The 25,799-nt window shown below is 47.1% G+C and overlaps 1 protein-coding gene across 1 annotated transcript in view; it reads right to left on the reverse strand.

Moving 5' to 3' along the window:
* Positions 1–25,799, reverse strand: part of LOC137760758 (kinesin-like protein KIF28P) — an 83,019-nt gene that overhangs the window by 13,687 nt on the left and 43,533 nt on the right. The window contains 10 exon segments of the mRNA XM_068537653.1: positions 4,914–5,021; positions 5,664–5,782; positions 11,052–11,196; positions 12,233–12,356; positions 13,952–14,006; positions 15,330–15,420; positions 16,881–16,987; positions 19,371–19,480; positions 21,394–21,461; positions 23,155–23,266. Coding sequence (XP_068393754.1) covers positions 4,914–5,021; positions 5,664–5,782; positions 11,052–11,196; positions 12,233–12,356; positions 13,952–14,006; positions 15,330–15,420; positions 16,881–16,987; positions 19,371–19,480; positions 21,394–21,461; positions 23,155–23,266 — 1,039 coding nt within the window.

Below are 25,799 nucleotides of genomic sequence, written 5' to 3' on the forward strand. Positions count from 1 at the left end.
ATGGCTCTCATCAAAAAAATCTGCAAATAACAAGTATTGGCCAGGATGTGAAGAAAAAGGAGCCCTAGCCCACTGTTGGTGGGAATGTTAATTCACACAGCCACTATGGAAAACTGTATGGAGGTTCCTTTAAAAACTAAAAATAGAGCTACCATATGATCCAGCAATCCCACTCCTGGGCATATATCCAGAAAACAAACTCTAATTCAAAAATATACATGCACCCCAATGTTCATAGCAGCTCTGTTTACAACAGCCAAGACGTGGAAACAACCCAAAGTGCCCATCAACAGATGATTGGTTAAAGAAGATGTGAGGGCTTCCCTGGTGGCACAGTGGTTGAGAATCCACCTGCCAATGCAGGGGACACGGGTTCAATCCCTGGTCCAGGAAGATCCCACATGCCACAGAGCAACTAAGCTCGTGTGCCACAACTACTGAGCCTGTGCTCTAGAGCCCGTGAGCCACAACTACTGAGCCCATGTGCCGCAACTACTGAAGCCCGCGCGTCTAGAGCCCATGCTCCAGAATGAGAGAAGCCACTGCAATGAGAAGCCCGGGCACCACAACAAAGAGTAGCCCCCGCTCACAGCAACTAGAGAAAGTCCGCGTGCAGCAACGAAGACCCAACACAGCCAAAAATAAAAAAAAAAAAAAAAAAAAAAGATGTGAGATACACACACACACACACACACACACACACACACACACAATGGAATATTACTCAGCCCTAAAAAAGAATGAAATTCTGCCATTTGCAACAATGTGGATGGACCTAGAGGGTATCATGCTTATTGAAATAAGCCTGACAGAGAAAGACAAATATTGTATGTTATCACTCATATGTGGGTTCTAAAAAATAAAACGAATGAATATAACAAAACAGAAACAGACTCACAGATATAGAGGACAAACTAGTGGCTGCCAGTGGGGAGAAGGAAGGAGGAGGGGCAAAATAGGGGTAGGGGATTAAGAGTTACAAACTACTATGTTTAAGATAAATAAGCTACAAGAATATATTGTACAGCACAGGGAATATAGCCAATATTTTATAATAACTTTAAATGGAGTATAATATATAAATATATTGAATCACTATGTTGTCCACCTGAAATTAGTATGATATTGTAAATCAACTGTACTTCAATTTAAAAAAATAACTAAAAAGAAACAGAGTCATAGATACAGAAAGCAAACAGATTGTTGCCAGAGTGTAAGGGGGTGGGGGGAGGAAATAGTTGAGGGAGATGGAGAGGTATATACTGCCAGGCGCAAAATAAACGAGTCTTCGGTATGAAATGGACAGTATGGGGAAGGTAGTCAATAATTATGAAACTATCTTTGTATCTTGATTGATGGTAACTAGACTGATGATCGTTTTGAAATGCATAGAAATATCAAATCACTATGCTGGGTACCAAGAAGCAACACAGGGTTTTAGGTCAGTTATACTTTAAAAACAAACAATCTTATAGAAAAAGAGTTCAGTTTTGTGGTTACAGAGGCAGGGGTGGTGGGAAGAGGAACTAGATGAAGGCAGTCTAAAGGTACCAACTTACAGTTATAAGATCAATAAGTACTAGGGATGTGTACAACACGATAAATGTAATGAACACCGCTGCGCGTCATACAGGAAAGCGGTGAAATAACGAGAGTAAACCCTGAGAGTGCTCATCACAAGGGAAACAATTTTTTTTCCTATTTGTTTAATGATGTGTCTATATGACATGATGGATGTTCACTAAACTTATTGTGGTCATCATTTCATGATGTATGTAAGTCAAATCATTATGCTCTACACCTTAAACTTACACGGTGCCGTATGTCAAGTATGTCCCAATAAAACTAGAAGGAAAAAAGAAAGTGGTTACCAGGTAAGAGTAGCAATTCCTTCTGTGAGCAACTGGGAAAAACCCAAAAAACTAACAGGTAAGTCATTCTCCCTCGGAGTGTTATGTATCTTCATAAAAAAAGGACATCCTCCAGACGTAAAAAAGACTCCATTCTTTTTCTGTTTGCCCCAAGCAACGGCGAAGAACACAGTACCCCATCCCCAGAGGCGTGGTGAAGGCTGCACGAGACCTTGGCTGTGGCGCACGCAGCGCTGGAGCCGAGCACAACAGGAATTCTAGTCACGTGGGTTTTTAGAGACCTTTAGGCTAGAGAACTAAGAAAATGGGGATCCAGGTAATGAAAGCAGCCCACCGCCTCATTACTGTGCCCTGCGGCGGATAAACTGACGTCACCCGGGCAGGTCAGCGAGGCCCCTGCGCAGACCCCCGCAGCCGGCCTGGGGGCCTGGCGCAGAGCGGATCGCTGGGCTCTCGCAGCTCTTGGGCTGGTAGCTGCAGCCGCAGCACTGGCGGTTAGAAAGCCCTCCCAGACCCCAGCGGCCCTGGCTGCTCCCGGGTGGCTCTGACAGTCGCTGCCCTGCCCCTGCGGCGGCGGCGGAGCACTCACGGTGCACGTGGTGCAGGGGTGAACACCGACACGATCGACCACCAAAAAAGCGCCCCTCGTGTCCATACCTGGAACCCACCGCTGCTCTTCACCGGTCTTGCCTTTTAGCCTTCAAAATCACACACACACGAACGATCCAAGAAACTACCAGAGGTTATTACCAGCGTTTCACAGGGCTTTTGAGGAAGGCAGGGCTTCATTTGAGGAATGTAACTAGTACTTTTAAAAGGTGAAAATGGACAGACTTGAAGATGACAGATCAGTAAGATTAATCTCTGCATGAGAAAAAAGAAAACTAGAAAAAAAAATCACCATAAAATGAATTAGTGCATAATCCCTTAAAAGAGAACGCAGTACAGTTGATGCAGAAGCATTCCTATCAAACAGTTATCTGTGGCCATGGCGGGGATGCCAGGTTGAAGCAAAAGAACAGCATCTCAGAATGCGCCCAGGCCCTCAGCTCTCCCACATGGCACACTGAGTAAAGTGTGAAAACATCATCTTGCGTTCTGTTTCTGGTAATGGCAGGCTGTTACTCAGGTAACAAGAAAAAAGGCTGAATGAAATATTTTTTCAAATCACCTTTAAACTGTAATAAAAATAAACAATAATAAAAAGGAATAACATTGGGGGAAAAAGTTCAAAAACTAAAAATCTCCTTAAAGCAAAGTCTGACAAGATAGTAAGAAACTGCCAGAACAAATTCTAGGGTAACACCTGACCCCAGAGAAGCATATGGAATATTGGATCACCAAAGCTTCTTTGCCCTGATGGCATTTGCCAGATTAAACAAAACAAAAATCACATACATATTGAAGGTTCAGCTCCAAAGGCCTCATGGGACTTGGCATAGAAGTCAAGGCTGACTTCCCAGGATGTGGGGTCTTACTGAGACCCCTGAGAGCTACACTGGGAATGTGAGGTGAACCAGCATCAAACATGCTGCTAAGGACTGAATGTTGGTATGCCCCCAAAATTCGTATGTTGAATCCTAACTCCCAATGTGATGGTATTAGGAAGTGTGGCCTTTGGCAGTGATTAGGTCATGAGGGTGGAGCCCACATGGTGGGATTAGTGCCCTTATAAAAGAGACCCCCAGAGAGCTCCCTTAGCCCTTCCACCATGTGAAGACACAGCAAGAGGACAGCCATACACGAACCAGGAGGTGGGCTCTCACCTGACACTTGGACCTGCCCTTGCCATGATCTCGCACTTCCAGCCTCCAGAACTGTGAGAAATAACTGTTTGTTGTTTAGTGCACTGGTCTTTGGTATATTGCTGTAGCAGCCTGGGTGGACTAAGACATGTTTCTGCCTTCTTCCAACCCTAGGGGATGGAGGGGAGGCCACCTTGGTGCTGGTCAGAGGAAAAGAAGAAAAGGACAGGAACACATCTCAGGGGTTGTGGCTCAGGAACGGCCTTACTCAGGTGTGACTTCTGGGCACCCACAGTTCAATCCGTGGTCTTGGTGTCCCCAGCACCTGGCAGACACAGAGCCCCTTGACCTGGCTGATGAGTACTCAAGCGTTTACCATGTGAACAGATACATTCATAAACTTTTCTCTGTTTGTCATATTTCACAATTTTAAAAAGTTTTTAAAGATTGGTCTTGACCCAGAAAATTTTGGCAACTTTAGGGCAATGAGCAGAAAAGTTAAACCCAGAGAAGCACCAGTTAGTTGTTCGGCGGAGCAGATCATCCAATGGCGGAAAAGTCCCCAGCCACAGCCAGCCCCTCCTCCAGAGGCATGTTTGCTACAAGACTCACAGCTAAGGAGGCATGTGTACACCGAGGACTCGGAGGGAGCAGCCCACCCAAAGGTCACCTGAGAATTAGGGGCACATCCTCTGAAGATGCAGTAAGGAGTGAACGTTTGGCTGGAGGGCTGCTCTGAAGGCATAAGGGACACCAGCTATAGGCCCACTCTTTTCTGTTAGGCAGAGGGAAAGGAAAGGGGTCTTAAGTGCCTAAGAAGGGCCTTCCTGACAGTGAGCAATGTCACAAATGGGAATGGACCAGCCAGTGGAGTTTACGGCCTCTTCTGGCGTCTTAATGAAAGTGTGGATTTTCTCATTGCTCAGAACAGCAGCTCTGTCTCTCTCGGGCACTCGCACGAACACCAGTATCAGTTGGACACACTCTCAGGCTCCCTTCTTGTTCTAAAGCTCTGGAGTCATGATAAAAGTAAGCAGAAAGCGTGGGTGGGAAAGCCTGTGGGTGGGAAAGATCCCAGGTCTTGGTGCTGTCGGGGAGAGATGCCGAGGAGGGGATCACGGAGAGGGTCCCCTCTCCCCAGAGGCTGTCCCCCAGAACCCCATTCACACTTGGAACCTGTCTGGCCCCTTCGCTGGGTCTCCACAAGCTGTAGCAAGTAAAACTAACCTGCGTCCCTAGGAAAGCTCCTCAGAAACCCTTGCGGAGTCTCACACCTGCCCCCAAGGGGCAGCCTCACCTGACGAGTCCTTTGATTGGTCGCCTTCACCATGACCTCTTTTTGTAGGTCATGGCCCCTGGAATCTGACGACGCTAAGTTCTTCACTTTCAGCTCCATGTAAAGTCCCTGATAAGAAAAATACTTCTCACTAAATAATCCTACTTTTATCAGCCTATACCATCTTTGAAATTTATTTTTCATTCTCTCCATACTCAGGCTTTCTAAAAGAAGATGGTCCACCTCTTGCTCCTTGGAATTCCCATCAAGAGAAAAGCCAAAGCACCAGAATTTCTCAACGGTATTCTGGAACTAACACGTGTAGGCCTCACCAAAGTGACTGAATCTCATGCAAGTTTCCCAATGATTGGGATCGTGTGTCACCAGAGAGTGAATGCCAGCCCAGGCCTTCTCTGTGGCAGAGAAGCCACCCGGGTGCCTGCACCCAGAGAGGGCCTCTGGAGGACAGTCTGGGGTGGGGTGGCCATGGCGAGCTAGTGTTGGTCTGGGGTCCTGGTGGTCCCAGAGCCGTGGGGGCCAGAGGTGGAAGGAACGGACTCGAGGCTGAGACTGGGGAGGCCCGGGTGTTGGCTGAGGCCCTGTCACTAGCTCACTGTGGGGTGTTGGGCAAAGCACCCGCCCTCTCCAGGCCCACGTTTCAGGCATGTCTACACCATGAAGCCAGTGCAGGGCAATGGGAGTGAGGGGTGCATTGAACCTGTTCTCTGAGGTCCTTTCTGGAGCTGGGATTTTACCATTTTCTAGCCTTACCTTCTTCAGCTCTTCACTCATTTGATTTGCTTCTGCAACCAGTGGCATCAGTTTGATGTAGTCCTGGAACACAGCCAGGACACTGGGGTCTGCCTTGCCATCCCCACTGTTCACAGCACCTAGGAAAGATCGGAGAGGAAGGGAAAGTCACTCACTGCTTCTAGGATACTTTTCAGCCATGAATAAATGTACACACTCCTTGGTTCCTTCATTCAGTCGTTCATTCAACTGTTCACCAAATATTTACATTTTAAAATTACAAGCATGTAAAAGAATAGATACATGTATATGCATAACTGAATCACTTTGCTGCATACCTGAAACTATCGCAACATTGTTAATCAAATATACTCCAATATAAAATAAAAAGTTTTAAAAAATGACAAGCATGTAATAAAACAAACAAACAAAAACCAAGAAAGAAAACTAAGTGAGGAGGAGAGGACACTGCCTGGCTTTACTTAAGCAATTGCTCATCTTAACCCAAGAATCTCGGCAGCATCGTGACAGGAGGCCTTCTGCCTCCAGTTTCCCATCTTGGTCTCAGGCTCCTTGACCCAAGGTGGCTCCACACTGTCCAGGGAGGAGGCTGGGGCAGGAAGAATACAGTTGGCTAAAGGAAGGTCTGGGGATTTCTCGAGAACCGCAGCTGGCACAGAAGCAACCTGTTCTTACTTCTGCTTGGGGTGGCTTGGAGGAGGGGATCATGGAGATGAAGCGTGAGCCAATCCCCCTACCAGACCCCGGTTGGTGCTGCCTTGTGCCAGGAACTCTCAACTATTTAGGGCTTCCGTGCCCTGAGGTCTGACTCCCCAGAACTGCCCACCAGCCGCCTTGCTGAGGACCTACAGTCTTTGCTGGCGCTGAGCACCTTCAGCCCAGCGTCTGGGGCTTGTTCGACCTCATTGTGCTGCCAGCCCTGGGCTGGGAAGGTAGGTGTGCCATCAGTTTATTTTGCTAAAATTCTGAAGAAAAATCTTTGGTATATGAAAAAGGGAGGAACTATTTTGCACATATGTAGGCACACCCCACGGCTCTCCAAGCATGGGTTTATAAGGCAAGTTCAGGCAGGGCGCATGGGCTGGAGAGAAGGTACCAGCACACGTGAGACACTTCTCATTTGGGAAGCCCAGCACAGCCAGAGACCTCAGTGGAGCCCAAGCTCACGTGGCTTCCAGAGGCCCTGGTACCATGGCCTCCCCAGAGGGGAGTGAGCCGGGGCCTGGAGATGGGAGGGGAGGTAAGGTGGTCAAGAGCCTCCATCTGAGGCGAGGGAAGAGATGGACAAAGGAAGATGCCAGAGCTCCTGAATGCTCCTGCAGACGAGGAATCCCAGGTTGTTGGGCAGTGGAGGCTGGGCTGAGAGGATAAGGGGAGCCTGTGACTCAGAAACCTAAGGCTGTAATTTATTCTAGGCTAGGATCTGGATTTTGTTCATCACCGTCTCTCCAGCCTCCCAGTCAGCATCGTTAGCTGTTGGGCCGTAGCTTCTATAGGCCCAGAAGGCCCCTGGGTGGGGCTGGGAGGTGAGTGGGGAGCACAGACCCCAGCCTGCCCTGCCCTGGGGGGAACCCGATGTCCAGGCATGGGGCTCCTGGGGCAGGGTGTTCTCAGACAGAACAGAGCAGGACGTGCCCACATTTGGGCCCTAGGTCATGCACGTGTGCATGACTAAGCTTCTGTGTGGGAGCTGATCTGGTTAATCTCATTCATCATTCATTCAACAAACACTGAAGGCCCATTGCTAGGCCGTTTTCAGACTCTGGGGATTCGGAAGTGCACCCACTCTCGTCAGCTCTGTAAGGACAGGGCACTGCTTTGCTCACTGCTGGATCCCCAGGGCTTAGAACCACATCTGGCACATAGTAGGAGCTCAGTAAATACTTGTTGAGTGAAGGAATATATAAATGAATGGGTAAACAAGAGAAAAAAAAATCCCAGCTAGAGCTTATATTCTCAGGTGGACAAATGAATAATAATCAAACTAATAAACAAAATAATTTTAAAATGTGATGAATGCTAGGAAAGAAATAGAGTTAAGTAGGAAAGAGTAAACAAATGAAGCCAAGAAAGGGGAAGATCTATCTGAGGAGGTAATATTTGAGCTGAGAGATGAAAGATGAGAATGAGCCAAAGATGGAAAGAAAAACAAGCAATAAGTGCAAAGGCCCTGAGGCAGAAAGGGCTTGATGTGTTGGAGGAGCAGAAAGGAGACCAGTGAGGTTCAAACTGGGGTGAGGAGAGAGTGGTGTGAGATGGGGTTGGAGAGAGAGCACGTGGTAGATCACACAGGGCCTTCAAGACCATGGTAGGGAGCTTGGGTTTTATTCTAAGAACACTGAGAAGTTGGTGAGTATTTTGCAGCCCGAGCGTATCATGGTCTGATAAGTTCAGAGATGATTACACTGTTCAGGCAAGAGAAGATGATGGCTTGCACTGAAGTGGTGGCACAGGAGGCCGGAGAAAAGGCAGACTGGATGAAGAAGTGAGGGAAAGGAGGAGGCCTAGATTTTTGCCTTGAGCAGTTTGCCAAGATGATAAGTCCTGGGAATGAGAACAGGCTTGGAGTGAGTGGGGAGTCAAGGCTCTGTTTTGGACACTTTCATGTTGAGATGTCTGTGAGTCATGCAAGCAGAGATATCAAGAAGGCAGCTGAATCGGGGTATCAAGGGACAGCAAGAAGACAGAGGAGCTGAGGGTTGTTAGCACAGATGGCACTTAGAGCCACCGAGAATGATGAGAGCAGAGTGGGGAAAGCATCCATCTAGAGAAGAGTCCCAAGGTCCAAGCTCTGGGGCTCTCCGAATTTCAAGATGGGTTAGATGAGGAGGAGCCAGGAAAGGGAATGTGGAAGAAGTGGCCTAGAAGAAAACCAGGAGAACATACGGTCCCAAGAGTAAAATATTTCAAAAAGGAGAGAGGGCTCAACCGTGTAAGATGTTGCTGAGACCTTGGTAAGATGGGTGCAGACAAGTGCTGGATGTGGAACGTAGAGGGATCAGGGTTAAGGCACGAGTGGGACAGAAGCCAGACTGGAGATGAGAAAATGGAAACAACTTCCTAGTTTTCTATAAAAGGGAACAAAAAGAAATATGGCAGTAGCTCGAGGGAGATGCGGGTCTAAGTAGGGCTTTGTTTGTTTTTATGGTGGGAGATAGTGGAGCATGTTTGAATGTGATAGAATGACCCATGGAGAGCATTTAGTGATGCAGAAGGGTGGGGGGAGGGGGCTCTTCAGAGACAAATGCTTGAGAAGCTGAGAGGGATGGAATCCAGGGGACAGATGGAGAAAATGGGCAAACATATTATGTTCGCCCACCAAGAGAAAGATAAAAATAAACCCTGTGGTATTGAACTGGAATTGGAGGTATAACTAACTTATGGTTTTACAGAGTAGGTGAAGCTATAATATGTGTGTGGGAACCATGTATCTATATAGCAGTTTGCACACGTAGTCCCAGATCTTGATTTATAAATGTCCTTCTCCACCAAAAGGAATCAGGATCCTTGGAGAAATGACTGACACCAGAGCTGGGACTGAGAGCCCACGAAACAAACCTGGAACATTTTTTGATGCCAGAAAGTAGGCTAGTGTTTAAAGAATGAGGAGGAATGTCAGGAAGACACAGAATCCAGCTTGAAGGGGCTCCCACTGGCCAAATCCAGGACCGTTTGCACATCAAAATGAATTATGAAAGCAACAGATCATAACTTATGGAGTAAAACAGGACTCTGAGTTCACAGTGACATAAATAAATGAATAAACAAATAAATAGGAGAGAAAACATTTCTTATAGTAACATTGTTTCAAATAAAGGTAGAAGAAATGGTGGAGCTAGAAATTCACCATTTGACAAAAATCATACTAATCATCCAATGATCAAAGGCTGATAAAATTAGTGGATGAAAGTGTGATGAGGTATGGGATATCTACATATCAAAGTCTCTCCCCATAAAATATTTATTAATTAAAAAGATAGGATTAGTCAGTTTACCGTGGAGAAACCTGGCAGACACCCCCTTAACCAAGTGATCACAAAAAATGGACAACCTGACACCATGTGCCTTCTGATGTGAGGCACAGAGGCTACAACATCACTTTGCTGGCATTCCTGCCAAAAATGTATCACCCCAATCCCATCAGGAGGAAACATCATAAAAGCCCAAACAAAGGAACATTATACAAAGTCATTGGCCTTTACTCTTCAAAAATGTCAAGGTCATGAAAGACAAAAACAGACCTGGTGAATTGTTCCAGATTTAAAGAGACCAAAGAGACATGACAACTAAACGGGGTCCTGGATTGGACCCTGGATCCAAAAAATTTTTTATAAAGGAAATTATTGAACCAATTAGTTAAATATGAGCAAAATTCATAGATTAAATATTAGTATTATATTGATCTTAATTTTCTGATATTGATAATTATACTGTAGTTTTGCAAGAGAATAATGTTCTTTTCCTTAGGAAGTATACAATGTAGTATTTAAGGATAAAGGAGCATCATGTCTGCAACTTACTCTGAAATGGTTCAGGAAAAAAATTATATATATATGTGTACATATATATATATACACACACATATACATATATAATAAAGCAAATGTAGTAAAATATTTAAACAGGAAATCTGAGCAGAGTGTGTTTGAGAGTTCAGTGCACTACTCTTGAAACTTTTCTGTACCTTTCAAGAAATGTCAGAGTTAAGAATAACCCACAAAATGCTTGCCCACCTTGGCAAGGGGCTCCAGAGAACTGGGGCTAAAGGCGTCTGAGCTCGGAGACAGGCTGGCTGACTCTTGGCCTAGATGCTTTGGGAAGTGTGCCCATGAGAGGGCCACATGGTGACCACAGAAGAAAAGGTTTCAGGGGCAAAAGGGAGAGCTGTCAAGAAGTCATACAAAGCATGGTAATGGGGCCAAAGGATGAATTCCCTTTCCTAGCAGAGCCCATGTAAGGAGCTTCTGGTCCCCCAGGGGGCTGCACAGGGGGCAGGGGGTACCCTCAATACTGACTACTGATTAGGGCCAGACTCTGAGCCGTTAGATGTTAATTTACAGAAGACTGTAAATTTAGAAGACTGGCACACTGAAATGAATTTTTGTCCAGGAGAAGATTATCGCCCTGAAGGCATGAATTAGCTCTGCCGGACCCAGCAATCCCATTTCAGCATCCTCCTATCCCAGTGTTGCATTCACTCTCTACTCCTCTAAACAAATCTTCGACGTGTGCTCACTCTGTATGAAAATCATACCTTAACTTTCTAAACATTGTATTTTGACACAATAAAAGATTATTTCTTAAGGAAAGCAGGAGAGCACACAGTGAAAGCAGCTGCTTTCACATCCACCCATGGAAAATGCCAGCAGTCAGGCCCAGGCTGCTCACCGAGCTTGTCCACACTCACTCCCTCCGAAGCCACTCTCTCCAGCTGGAAAAAGTCATAATCAAATCTGCTCAAGTCCTCACTGCCTCGCTCTGAAGGAAACCCGATGTAGAGGTAGGCGCTGTTGGATCCCAAAATAATTCGGTCCTAGGGAGGAGAGAGTGGGCTCAGAGGGAAGAGGCCAGAGGAGGTGAGGTCAGCCTGCTCCTCTGTGTAAATCCTGAGACCCTGTGAATCCCCCAAACAGGGAAGAGACCCATAAACGAGGAGGGAAGAGGGGACCTCTTGCTTTTTCGTGCTTTCACTGACTCCTTCCTTTATTCCACACTCTCCACCAGGCGCTGAGAGTCGGTGGGGACCAGGCAGACCCCCCCACCTCCGGGACTTGATGAACTAACGATGTAACCACAGCGATGTAATCACAGCGCGTGCGGGATGCTGGGAGGAAAAGGGCGGGCTTTCCGCGGAGTGTATGGGGCCTAATTTACACTGGGGATTAGAGAAGACCTCTTGGAAGGTGCACTATTTAAGTTGACACTTCAAGTGTGTTAAGTTTCAGAGAGGCTGAGAAGGCCGCTGCCCACCGGAGCCTGGCACGTTTTGAGCATCCAAGGGGTCGTGTGACCGAGGGAAGCCCAGGCAGAGCAGTGAGGCCAGAGAGGCAGGAGATGGGCTGGCTCCCTCGGGTGTCCTAAAAGGGAGGTCATGGAAGGATTTCCGAGAAAGGGGTGGCCTGCTGCAGTGTGCTTGTCTAAAAGGCTCTCTGTGGCTACAGGCGGAAAAGGGACTGGAGAGGGGCCTGGAGCCCCTGTGCTGCTGGGACTCGGGCCGGGGTGGTGGCAGGAGACGGGGAGAGCCCGGTGTTGGCAAGGTGCTGGCAGTCCCTCTCCATGGCAAGTTTTAAAAATCTAAAACGTCATACAGCGGTTAGAGCTGGAAGGATTTTGGCGATCACCTAGTTCACCCCTCTCTGCTTTATAGGCGAGGTCCAAGGAGGTGAAGTGACTTCCCCAGGACACATGGCGAGTTAATCTCAGGTCTCCTGAGCCCACAGCTGTGACCTTGTCATCACTGTGACACGGTAGCAGAGGGACACGAGGGCCTTAGCCCGCAGCCCTGCCCACCTCCCTCCAGCTCTCTCGGACAAACTTAGGAAACCCTGTGGCTCCGCAGGAGAGTTTACCAAATGCTGCAGCTTCCTCTTGGTCGTGATGGGCACCCCGTTAACGATGACCTTGCATTTGCCGTGTGGGGTCACCGTCACCTTACCATCCGAATTTGTGAAGGAAGCGTGTTTATCTGAAATTCTAAAAGGATAAGACTGTGTCTAAGAGACCAAATAAATTACGATTTTAGTGAACAGTTTAGATCGTTCTTTCTCATTTGCACAATCAGGTAAGCCCTACAGCTGCCAAGGAAGCCCTGTGGGGCTCCTGTGTGCTGGCTCAGTGGGTGGAGATGGAGAGGTGGGTGCGAGGGACCCTGCCTCCAGCGGGGAGACGACAAAGCAATCATTTCTTAGTAGAACCACCCCTCCCCCACCCCAGTACTAGAGCCCCGAGAAGTGTGAGGAGCCAGGAGACCCAGGGTCAAGCTAGAGCCCGCAGGGATGCACAGGCCGGTAGGACTGAGCGGAGGGGAAATGGAAAGAAAGGTGTTTCAGAAGAGACACTTGGGAAGGTGACTTAATAATGCGCCCACATATTGCTGAGAAGTTTAGGTCTGGTTCTTGGTCTTTATCTCTACGAATCCAGACTTGAGATGTTATTGGATTTGGGGCCAGTATCAGAGGTGTCAGACTGGCTGCCCAACAGACGTCATCTCTGTGCCCTGAATGACCGGCTTCCTGGCTGTTCTAGAATGTTCCTGGACTCCTTGGCTGTCATGGAATATTTGGGAAGTCGAGACACGCAATAACCACCCGGAGCCCTTGTTGGCCTGGGGCTCAGTGGTCCTGTGGGAAGGTTTGACCCTCAGCTCATCTGGAGTTCAGCCTTTCCAGACCTGTGTGTTAGACTAGGGTCACCGCAGGAAGTGGTCTGGAAAGGGAGATGAGGGGGTCCCCAGGAAGAATCAGGGCAAAGGGCCTGGAGGCCAGCGGTCAGGGTGAGTTAGAGCCCACTGGTTTCCCGCCTCCCCTCTCCACCCCCCTCCCAGCCACCAACACACACACACACACACACACACACACAGGCCCCAGGCGGGCTCAGGAGGGCTGAGGTATGTCGGGGGGACTGGTCAGTAAGGTCCCTCTTTGTAGGGACTGATTGAGTCTGTTGGCTGGAAATCTGTGGGCAGTCAGGACACAGTGGTCCTGGAAGAGGGAAAGAAACCCTGGAGCCGCAGCCTCCCCAGGAGAGAGGCCATGGAGGTAGGGCCCCACTGTGAGTTTACGAACCCGCTTGGGGTTCCACAGGGGCTCCTGCAGGGATCCTGAGGGGTCCTCAGGGAGGGGATCAGCTCAAAGTCTGGGCTTTGCCTTAGTCCGGTTGGTGAGGGCTCTGGGCACAGTGATCCGAGGATGTTTTGCTCTTGGTGGTGGGACCACAAAAGGCATGGGCCACCCGTAGGGGGCCTGTCCTCCTAACTCTCTTCACTTCCTGCCCGATCTACTCATGTCCATTTGTGGAGAATTATTCCCTTTCTCCCAAGCTCAGAGCCAAGGAAACAAAGTGAGCGCGGCACAAGGGATTTCGGTGACAGAAGAAAACCCTCTGAAGGTGATCTTCCATAAGCATTAGAGTGGGTCCTGAGGAAGGTCTGGTCATATCTTGTCCTTGGTTGTCCGGCAGGGTCTGTGGCCTGGCCTGACGACAACTAGGTGAATTCTGAGGGTCTCCTCTGGATGCAGTGGTCGCAATTCTCTAATGCTGGACAGAGGTGCTGGGTCACGTCAACTTACCCCAAACCTTGAAGAGTGATGGCATTTGAAGCTGCCTGACCAGCATCACACGAACCTGAAAAGAATTAAGGTAAGTTGTTTTCAAATTTTTTCAGGATTTGACATTAGTAAGTTAACATGTTTGATGTTTGGGAAGTGCCATTTCCTCTCCAATTAGATCATGTGAAGGGATTTTTTTCACTGCGATTTTCAATCATGATGGTACATGGACATCACCTTGCCTTGAGGATAACTGTTCTACTTTCTACCTTTTTTGTGATGTTCCTAACTTTTTGTTTGTTTGTTTGGGAAAATATTTTTTATTTAAGAATGTGTCATTTATGTTAACATTTAATGGATTTACTATTGTTATTTTAAATGAATTTTTATTAATTTTTATTGGAGTGTAGTTGATTTACAATGTTGTGTTAGTTTCAGGTGTACAGCAAAGCGAATCAGTTATACATATAAGTGTATCCACTCTTTTTTAGATTCTTTTCCCATATAGGTCATTACAGAGTATTGCGTAGAGTTCCCTGTGCTATACAGCAGGTTCTTATTAGTTATCTATTTTATATATAGTAGTGAGTATATGTCAACCCCAATGTCTCAATTTCCTAACTCTTTTAAAGTCCTACCTTCTTCATGGGAATTCTGGAAGAAGAAACTCTTGCATCTGGGCCTTAGGAGACCCACTGAAGCCTCGCCACAGGGAAGGCCTTGGTCTGTGAAGCTCTGTTTCTGTCCAGTGACTGAGTCCAAGGACAGTGCTGGGATCATCACACCAGCCTCCTGGGGCTGCCCCCTCATCCAGCCCCCACTGCCGCCCTGCATGAGCCTCTCCTGTCCTGAGTGTGCACAGGGCTAGGGTGGGAAAGCCAGATGGGACTAAGTACGGGTGCCATTTTCCAGTGGATGAATGCATCAACAAAATGTGGTACACGCATACAATAGAATATTGTTCAGCCTTAAAAAGGGAGGAAATCCTGACACAGGCTTCAACATGGATGAGCCTGGAAGACATTATGCTAAGTGAAGTAAGCCAGACACAAAAGGACAAATACTGTAAGATTGCACTTATACAAAGTACCTGGAATAGTCAAATTCATAGAGACAGGAGGTAGAATGGTGGTTGCCAGGGGCTGGGGGAGGGGCTAATGAGGAGTTATTGCATAAAGGGGACAGAGTTTCAGTTTGGGAAGACAGAATCAATCTGCAGATGAGTGCAGGTGAGGGTTGCACAATGATGCAAAGGCACTTAATGCCAATGAACTGTACACTCAAAGATGGTTAACATGGTGAATTTTCTGTTATGTGTATTTTACCACAAAAAAAATCTAAAAGAAAAGAGGGGCAAGAAGCATGAGCATGATCAGGGCGGGTCTAGAGGAGTGAGTACCAGCTTCAGTGAAGTACTTGAGAACCCCCGTGAGCTGCGGGTCTTCATTGACGTTGAGAAGGTGCGGGAAGGTCTTCATCATCTGTTGCTCCTGGAGGAGAAACAGAGAGAGGGTTTCCTCACCAGACAGGGCAGCACAGCACAGACGGCAACGTTCCTTCCTCTCCACTGCTCCTCAGAGCCGTTTGTCTGTGCATCCCATCAACTCACCCCATAAAGCAAACCCAGAGGAGGAAAGTGTGACCAGGGGCTTCGCTGACAGGGCGGGTGCGATCCCGGCAGGTCAGCGGTCGGGGGCCTGCATTCACCCCGTCAGGACTGTTGCAAAGCACAGCCGGTTTCCGACTCTGTTCACCATTCCCAGCTGCTCTTGCATGGTTCCCTGCACTTTGGTTTCTACCCCTGCCATTTCTTCAGGCCCCCGGCATCCCCAGCTGTCAGGAGGCCCCATTCTGGTGCCCCGCCTGGGTAATTCTTCCCAGGTTCCACTAAACCACCTGCCCTACATCTCATTCCCCCAAGTCCTTTGGCGAGCTCATCACCCCTCAGGTGTTGATGGTAAAATGGGGCCTATTGCATCACCCTCTCTTGGTTACCAAAATGCACTTCATTTTTTAATACAGGTATTGATTGGTATTGCGGTTATAGAGGTTTGATAGTCAAACAGAACTGGAATAAGCTATGCAGGCACAAGGATAGCTTTTCAATCCTGAAGTTCTCATAAAGAGTAAAGAGGATGAGAGTCCTTCTGGTTCTAACTGACCATACAGAACAGAGTCCTAGCTCTTCACTCTGGATCCTACTTGACCCCTGCAGCCAAGAGGCACAAACCCAGGTACCCCTTACACAGGATGGTACTTTCTTGGCCCTTCTGGCTGCTGGGTGCAGCCATATTACATCCTCGCCTCTAGAGTTCCTGGACCCTAACTTAACCTGACCCCCTGCTGCCACAGACCTCCACCCGACTCCACTCCTTCCGCCTGAGGCTCACATCTGTTCTGGTGTCATGAGCCCTTTGGAATCTGGACTGGACCCCTCCCACCACTTCTAAAGTCCTCCAGGGCTGGCCCATGACTTTGGAGTTTGTCCAGAGCCTCGTGGCTTTGGGGAGGAAGGTCATGGGAGGCAGAGAGGGCAACTCCCTGGCCCAGGTACAAAGTCCACACCCCAGCCCATTTATGATCTGGAATTGGCAGTGAATGCCAGATATGTGGTTCAGGGTCACAACTCATAGACCCCAGGAGACAATCATATTCCTCAGATCCTCCCCAAATTCTAATTATCCACAGCCTTGAATTCTATCCTCAGCCTCATAGCCTCTTTGCTTCCTTCCCTTTCATGCCCTGTCATTCTCTCCCCAACTTTGCCAATAATTTAATTAAGTCATACGTCACATATAACATGTCACATTCACATATTATACATAATACACCTCACCCCGATTATCCACCTGGCATCAACCCAGGCATTGGTGCATGTCTGGGTAAGGGGCAAGGCCACCCACCCCCCCGCCAGGTTGTCAGCCTCGGCAGGTGGAGGTGGTGAGCTCACCTGGGCAATGGCCACGAAGTGCTGCTGCCATTCGCTCCGGGCCTGCTCCAGCTGGTGCGCCCAGCTCATCTGATCAGTGGGAGGCCTGAGCCAACAGGCTGGCAGCTCTGGAAGGAGGGAGATACTTTAAGCAACTTAAGGCCAATTTAAGGTCTGCAGTGTCAAAGGTGAGGCACAGAATGTCTCAGTCAAAACATGGCACTCTCAGCAGGAGTGGGAAATAGAACTGCACTGACTGCACTTGGCAAGTTCTATAAAGACTACGATCTTCACAGCAGCACTATTCACAATAGTCAAGACGTGGAAGCAACCAAAGTGTCCCTCCGCAGATGAATGGATAAAGAAGATGTGGTACATATATACAATGGAAGGTTAGCCAAAAAAAGGAATGAAATCATGCCATTTGCAGCAACATGGATGGACCTAGAGATTATCATACTAAGTGAAGTAAGTCAGAGAAAGAGAAATACCATACAATATCACTTATATGTGGAATCTAAAAAAATGGCACAAATGAGCTTATTTACAAAACAGAAACAGACTCACAGACATAGAAAACAAACTTATGGTTACCGAAGGGGAAAGCTGGGAGGTGGGAGGGGGATAAACTAGGAGTTTGGGATGAACATATACACACTACTATATATAAAATAGATAAACAACAGGGACCTACTGCACAGCACAGGGAACTATACTCAGTGTCTTGTAATAACCTATATGGGAAAAGAATCTGAAAAATAATATATATATGTATGTGTAGGTGTATAATTGAATCACTTTGCCGTATATTTGAAACTAACACAGGGCTGCCCTTGTGGTGCAGTGGTTAAGAATCCACCTGCCAATGCAGGGGACATGGGTTCGAGCCCTGGTCCGGGAAGATCCCACATGCCGCAGAGCAACTAAGCCCGTGTGCCACAACTACTGAGCCTGCGCTCTAGAGCCCGCGAGTCACAACTACTGAGCCCACACGCCTAGAGCTCATGCTCTGCAACAAGAGAAGCCACCCAGCGCACCGCAACAAAGAGTAGGCCCGCTCGCAGCAACTAGAGAAAGCCTGCGCGCAGCAACGAAGACCCAACGCGGCCAAAAATAAATAAATTAATTAATTAAAAAAAAAGAAACTAACACAACATGGTAAATGAACTATACTTCAATAATTAAATAAAAAAAAAAAGACTAGGATCACCTCTTAATTCATAGGAAACTAGAGCAAGGAGGTCCTTTGTAGGAGGAGCACTGAAGCTCAACAATCTGTTTTTTTAATCATGTGGGCATGTGAGAGCATTTCAGGGTATTCCTGTAAAGTCAGGGGATTCAGGAAGAATCAAAGATTTATCTTACCTTGTTTTTGATGTGCTCCGTGTCTGTGCTTATGAATAATGGGAATTAGATGCTATATTTAGGTATCTAATCCGCATGTCCGGATTTTAGAGGTATGGAGATTGGTGACAGAGCAGAGTCATGCCTGGACCAGACGTGGGCACAGCCTCTAATCTAGGAGGTGCTTTGTTGAGGCTGAAGCCTTAGTGAGTCAGGACTTGGGAACCCAGAAATATGCCAGGTGGCGCCAACCTGCCCTCGAGCGGAACATCCATGGGGGCAGCCAGGTGTGCGCATGCGGGAGCGGGTTGTGGTCGGGAAGTGTTGCCACTGCCAGACAGAGAGCCCGTGTGGCACGAGGGAGCCCGGCCAGGCGAGGGGAACGGCTACCAAGGGCTGGACGATGACAGTGGGGTACACTCCACTGGGAGCACTGAGCGCAGGGCTTTCAGACCTTCTGGTCTGGCTGTTTCGATGCTGAACACTTCTACCAGTTCTCCTTCAACAGTTTTATATTTTGCCCTTTCCATCCATACCATTCTAAACAGTTCACGGGCATAAAATTACACACACTTCATGCTGCCATGCTGAAATCTCAGGCCGTCACTCAAACCAGTGGTCCTCAATAACTGCACAGTGGGCCACCTTAAGGTGGGCGCTTTAAGAACCACTGCTGCCCCCGGGATGGATTAATTGGTCCAGGTGGCGCACAGTCACCAGGTGACTGTAACGTGCAGCCGGGGCTGAGCAGTCTTAGAAGAGGGTGCTGGGGCTAGTGCTTCTTAGCTCCAAACATCACTTAACTGCATGAGGCCATCAGCCGAATAAACGCCATACGGCCACCGTCCAAATCTGGTAAGGAAAAAGTAGTCCTCGTGGAAAGAATAACCTCAAAATAAAAATGGCAATTAAAAAAAATGAGATTGAAATGACCATTTGTAAAGGACAAGGCCATTATTTCTTATAACTGCTGTGAATCTACATTCAGGCCAAAATGTCCTGGACAAAGGCCCAGGGGTGCCCCAACCTGCCCTAGGGCTCCCCTAAGACTCTACCCAGGGGTTGGCCCCCAGGCCTGGGCCTGGCCACGGCCCCTCCCTTCCTCCCTCCCGCTCCCAGCCTCCTGGCTCCTGGCTTGGACCCGCGCTGACTCCTGACTCGGTTTACCTGCCATTCTGGAGTTTCCACGTCCAAGCAGCAGTCTGTTGTTCTCCGCCCTGGACTCTCTCATCAGGGTCGAGGTGTTGACCACGGCTTTGTTGCGGATCTTCTTAGCCCTGCGCAAAGGTGGACACACAACCCGGCCCTGGACCTTTGGCGGTTGGAGCAGTACCACCAGATCACTGCCTGGAAACTGGGCTCTGGTCTCAAAAGGTCAAAGTGGGCGCCTTTCATGCCCAAGTGATTCGAAACTCCACCATGTAAGGTTCCAGCAAACCACGAAGACCCGAAGGGACTCAGAGATATCCACGGTTCAAGTAAACAGGAGCGGCCCAACCGAGGCCTGGAGCCTGCCCGCCACGTGTTCTGGGCCCTGAACACACTGCAGCAGCTGGGCCGACTTGATTAATGAAAAGCTCTCTTCAGTCACTGCTGCTGCTGCTGCTATTAGGACCACAAACCCTGGAGGTTCCCAGTGACTCTCTGCCGTGTGCTCCAGGCCAGCGGTGGGCTTAGAGATTACCTAGCTCGCTCCCAGCTAGTGCGGCATGGGGTGTACTTACGCTAAAACATGACTTGCTCTGTATCTGAAATTCAGATTTAACTGGGCGGCTTATATTTTTATTTGCTAAATCTGGCAACCTCACTCCTTTCACTGAGGAAGAGGGTTTCCAAGGCAAGCCCACAGTCGCACAGTCCACGGCAGATCTGGGCCTGGAGCCCAGGGCCCCTGGGGACCATTTTCTCCTTCCTCTGCATCACACAGTGTCTCACGTAAAAAGTGCTAGCAACAGATTTACATCTGATAAGCAGAGAGAAAATGAACATTCTAAATATTACTAAAGACAAAATTCAAGATCTGAGTGGTACAGATGCTGGAAGAAAATGTCTACTGGAGTAAGATGATATTGAGACCACACAGTGAAGAATGAGAATACAAGTGTTTGTGACTAAAATGCAAGGGCCCCTCCCTGAGAAGAGGCCAAGGGAAGACCAGAAGGACAGGCGATTACTTGGAGACATCATAGCAACTACCATTTTTGAGCTTCAGCCCCATGCCAAGCAGAACTTAGCCAGAAACGGTTCATGAACGATCTCAGGTGGTCTTCACCACACCCAGAGAGTGAGGTATCACCTCCTTCAGCATGTGAGGTCACCGAGGGCCAGCGAGGTTCCGGTCCCAAAGCAGGCACGGCCGGATTCTGACACACAGGCCCGTACCTATTAGAATAGGAACCAAGTCCATTTCACATGCCAGCTGCAGCTGCCTGGAACACAGGCTGAGAATTCCAAGCTCCTGAATGGAGCTGATGGGAACACTGCAGAGGTGGATTCTCAAATCTGCCACATGAATAGGATGCAGGGGCGGTGGCGGCACGCGGTTTCTACCCCTGGTTAGAGGCTCCTCCACGGCGTCCTGCAGGGGCTAATCGAGTGGGCTTGTTTCCCCGGCCAGTCCGAAGGGAGGGAACCAGCAGTGAGAGCCCCCCTCTACCCGCACAGGGAGGAGGTGCCTGTGACCTGCTGTGTGGGACCTGGAGAAATGAGAAGCAGCCCAGGGGAAGCTGCAGAGCCGGGGCTGGTTCCCAACTTTGGGAGTGCCTCTGACATGCTCATCTTTATTATTAGCACAAAAATGCCCTGCCTGTCACTATGCTCTACCTGTGTCCCATACGACAGAAGGGGAATCTGTGAATGGTCATGCTATGTGGCAGGAAAATGCAGGGGGACAGATAAGTAACCACATCAGGATTGGGATCAGTGCTTCCTCCCATGGATTTCAGCCCACGGCTCCTCCCCCATCCAGGGCTGGAGTGACAGAATGACAGGCTCAGGAGGTCCTGAGCCCCCAGTTCTACCTCCTTTTACTTGTTTTATTTTCTCTCACTCTTCTCTCACAAATCCTTTTGTTCTTCCTTCTTCTGGACCCCTTCCCAAGACGCCAACCCATCGAGTATAAGGGTACTAGAAGAATTTGCCAGATTTAGAACCTAGAACCACTGTGGATAATAAGTATTCATAAACGTACCTTTCAGCATATCTTAATGTTGATAAAGTTTCCTCATAGCAGATGTCCGCCGGACTTATGGCTGCTATCTGTAAAAAATAACCTTTTCAGATTTTGTTTTTCATATAAGGTTTTAGAGCTATTGTTGTCGATATTACACAACTAACAGTCATGGAACATCTTGTAATTTGTGGTACTGTTCAAACTTTACAACTCAGACAGAAAACTCAGGCTTAGAGAAGAATAATGTGCCAAGGTCACTCAGATAATAAATGGCAGAGCTGGGAACCGAACCAGCCCTGACTTGACACGTGTGCAGCTAACCTCTGTTCTACGTGTCCCTCAGCACTGAGTCCCCAGCAGATTTCCTCGGGGATTTAAATGACCGTTGAACACTGGCACTGCAGATACCAATCAATAAATCATTACTGGGTAGCCACTTGTATGGTTTCAAGTCTGGCTATTGACTTTGGCTTAATTGTTCTAGAATTCACATGAGAAAACAAACTTTTTGATGAGCTGGAGGTGGGCAGGGTCACTGAGGGTGAACAGGGGGGAGTGTGATTGTCCAGGCAGCAGCTTGTAACTTATGGTCCTGGAGGTCAAGATTCAGAGCATAAGGGTCTGGTGAATAATCCTTTATCTTTGTCCAGCTTTGCAGCTTTTAAAGCTTGTTCGTTATATCATCCCATTTAATCACCACAGCAGTATTTCCAAGGCGATATTGTTATCTTCACTTTAGGAAGGAGGAAAAGGAGGTCTCACGGTAAGTATGCTGAAACTGGGATTGGAGCCATGGAGACCCAAGAGCTTGGATGTTGGCTTTGTGGAGCCTCTCTTTCATTCGCCTCCTGAGATGACCGGTGACCACTCCCCCAACCTCCCACCCACCACATACTTTTTGCTAAAGCGTCATAACACCTCAGCCAGGGCCTCGTCTTGCAGACCTGGAAGTCATCCTCTCTCCTAGGAGAACTTGCCCACATCTGCTCAGGCCTGTTAGATTTGATTTTGTAGTTTAACGTTCAGAGGAGTCTTATGGACCTTCTTGTAGTCCGGGCTCTTGGGGGATGGCCCAGTGAGGCCCACAGGTACTGACAACCAGAAAAACTTTAAACAAAATGTTTGAAAATAGTTAGGCAAGAATAAATGATAAAGACAGATCCAGCAGCAAGCGTTTCTCTCCTAGTCAGGACGACAGACTGGAGGCCAGTACGAGGCTGGAAGCAGAGCTTGCCCAGTTCTGTTCCTTCCCTAATCTGAAGCTTGAGAGTGGAGCGCCCTGACTTAACACACTGCACACGGTACCACTTGGCAAACTTTCAATAATAGAGTCTGGAGTCTTTTGCTGAGATGACACGATTTGGCTACTCTCCAGGTTAAACACCTGCCCTGTGTCTAAAACAGTCAAAAATTTTTCCAGTCTTGCCATGGAATGACTGCTGACTTATAATAACATGACATTGTCAGTGTTAGTTTTAAAACTGTATTCATTTCTTCCTGATAATAAAAGTAATATATATTTCTGTAGAGAACCTGAAAACTACAGAAAAGAGTAAATTAAAAAATCAAAATTAGCGATATAGAAACTTCATTTGAACATCACCATGGAAAGAGCTCCAGGAGTCATGAGATCATAGGTCAGAACGTGCTATATCAATGCAGAGTGCTGTGTTTAGTGGTCCACAGAGAATAACTTTAAAAATAATAATAATAACAACAGCAATAATGACAGCTACATGAGTCTAAACAGTCTAAAATATGGTAAGAAAATCACTTTACCAAAGTAGTTCTGCTGTTCCCACCCAGAGCTGACTGGAGCAGTTTGGTCAGAACAGAGTCTCTGTAGGGAATGTGCAAGACTTTCTTCCCCATGGCTGCATCAGCCAGAGCACTGAATCAAAAGAAAATATAAAACAACAAAATTTTTTACATGTATCAAGAAGAAATCTGCTTCCCTGTGGATAAGTCAGAAACACCCCTCAAATCCCCTTGTCGACCCCATATACCAGAGACTTGACTCTAAGGAATATCCAATAGTTGAGACACCTTCTGTACAAAGATGCTGAAGTTAAGTCAGCAGCACAGGCTGCTGGTTCCATCTCCAAGGTCAGCACTGGGGAAACCATAACAGAGAGAGAAGCCCAGATCTGAGGCACTAACACACTAAACCTTGGAGGAAAACCCAAAGCCTGCAGGCTATTGTAAATTTATGTATAGGGAAGGGTTGTGATCTGAGGAAGAGGGTGGCAGGCTAGCAGGGTGAAGATAGGAATGGAGAGTGGGTTTAAGTCCTTTTCTTGCCTTTCTCTCATACTGCCTTAGGAAGATCCCATAGCGTTAGGACCCCATAGGACTACAGCATCAGAGTAACAGTGAATAAGAGAAATAACAGCTCAGTTCCTGCCCTGCTCAGGGCACTATAGAGAAAGTAGTGTTGTCACTGAAGAGAGTGGGGAAGAGGAGGGAGGAAATCCCATCTCTGTGAAATTATAATCACAAACAGAGAAAAGAAATCTAAAAAATTAATCCATCAGATTTAGAAAAGAAACAAAATGAGCATCTAGAAAGGAATAGATATAATAACTGAAATTTAAAACACTATGGATAGGTTCAACAGCAAATTAGACACTGCCATAATGGGAATTAGTGAACCAGATAGTTCAGAAGAAATCCAGGTTGCAGCCTGGAGACATAGAGATGGAAAACAAGAAAGAAAGGTTAGGAGACATGGAAGACAGGGTGAGAAGATTCAGATAGTTTAATTGAAGTTTCAGGAGAGAAAAGAGAAAAAAAATGGGTAGAAGCAATATGTGAGAGATAATGGCTGAGAATTTTCTAGTATTGATGAAAATCACTATCACAGAGCTATGGAGGCTAAGGAATTCCAAGAAGGATAAATAAAGACAAACTGACACTCAAATGCAACATAGTGAAATTGGAGAACATCAAAAAAGAAGAGCTTAAAAGCAGGTAGGGAAAAAGATTATCTTCAAGGGAAGAGCAATTAGACCAAGAATAGAAACCAGGAGAATGTTATCCTTAATGAGCTGAAAGAAAATACTGTCCATCCAGAATTATATACTCAACAAAATCATCTTTCAAAAATAAGGTAAAATAAAGACATTTCAACCAAACAAAAATTGAGTTTGCCATCAGCAGATGAACACTAAAAGAAATTATAAAGAACATACTCCAACCAGAAGGAAATTGATCTTACAGAGCAACTCTGATGTTTAAGAAGGAATGAATAAAAATAATAAAAAAGGAATAAATGTGAATGAACACTAACTGTATAAGATGTTAATGATAATGTCTTTTGGGGTTAAAGAAGAATAGAATTAAAATATATATCAACAATAGCATATGTAAGATGGAGATACTCATATTATCCAGGAATAGGATAAAGTGTTTATTATATTTAGATGTTGATGAACAGATTAAAGAGCCAAGGAACAGTAAGCATATACTGAATTTTGACATATAACAGAAGTAGCATAGAAGATCACTGGGGAAAGGAGAGGCTATTTAGCAAATGATCTGAAAAAATTGGTAATCTATAAGGAAAAAAATAACAAAAAGGATGCCCACTTTACACTACTACACACCAACTCCAGATGGATAGGAACTTAAGTATAAATTTTCTTAAACAACACAAAGAAAATGGAAAAATGCAAAACGTAAGCAATAACTTCTGCTCAACAATAGACACCTTTAAAAAAGTGAAAAGTCAAGCTACTGACTGGGAGAAGATATTTACAATACATATACCTGAGAAAAGGGTAATAAAAATAGTTTAAAATGTCTGCAGGGCTTCCCTGGTGGCGCAGTGGTTGAGAATCTGCCTGCCAATGCAGGGGACACGGGTTCGAGCCCTGGTCTGGGAAGATCCCACATGCCATGGAGCGACTAGGCCCGTGAGCCACAGTTACTGAGCCTGCGCATCTGGAGCCTGTGCTCCGCAACAAGAGAGGCTGCCATAGTGAGAGGTCTGCACACCGCGATGAAGAGTGGCCCCCACTTGCCGCAACTAGAGAAAGCCCTCGCACAGAAACGAAGACCCAACACAACCATAAAAAAAAAAAAAATGTCTGCAGATCAATCAAAAAGACAATAACTCGGGGGAGGGGCAAGATGGCGGAAGAGTAAGACGCAGAGATCACCTTCCTTCCCACAGATACAGTAGAAATACATCTACACGTGGAACTGCTCCTACAGAACACCCACTGAACACTGGCAGAAGACGTCAGACCTCCCAAAAGGCAAGAAAATCCCCACGTACTTGGGTAGGGCAAACGAAAAAAGAAATAACAGAGACAAAAGAATAGGGACGGGACCTGCACCAGTGGGAGGGAGCTGTGAAGGAGGAAAGGTTTCCACACACTAGGAAGCCCCTTCGTGGGCAGAGACTGCGGGTGGCAGAGGGG

The sequence above is a fragment of the Eschrichtius robustus genome, chromosome 3 (assembly GCF_028021215.1).
Source record: "Eschrichtius robustus isolate mEscRob2 chromosome 3, mEscRob2.pri, whole genome shotgun sequence".
Taxonomy (NCBI): domain Eukaryota; kingdom Metazoa; phylum Chordata; class Mammalia; order Artiodactyla; family Eschrichtiidae; genus Eschrichtius; species Eschrichtius robustus.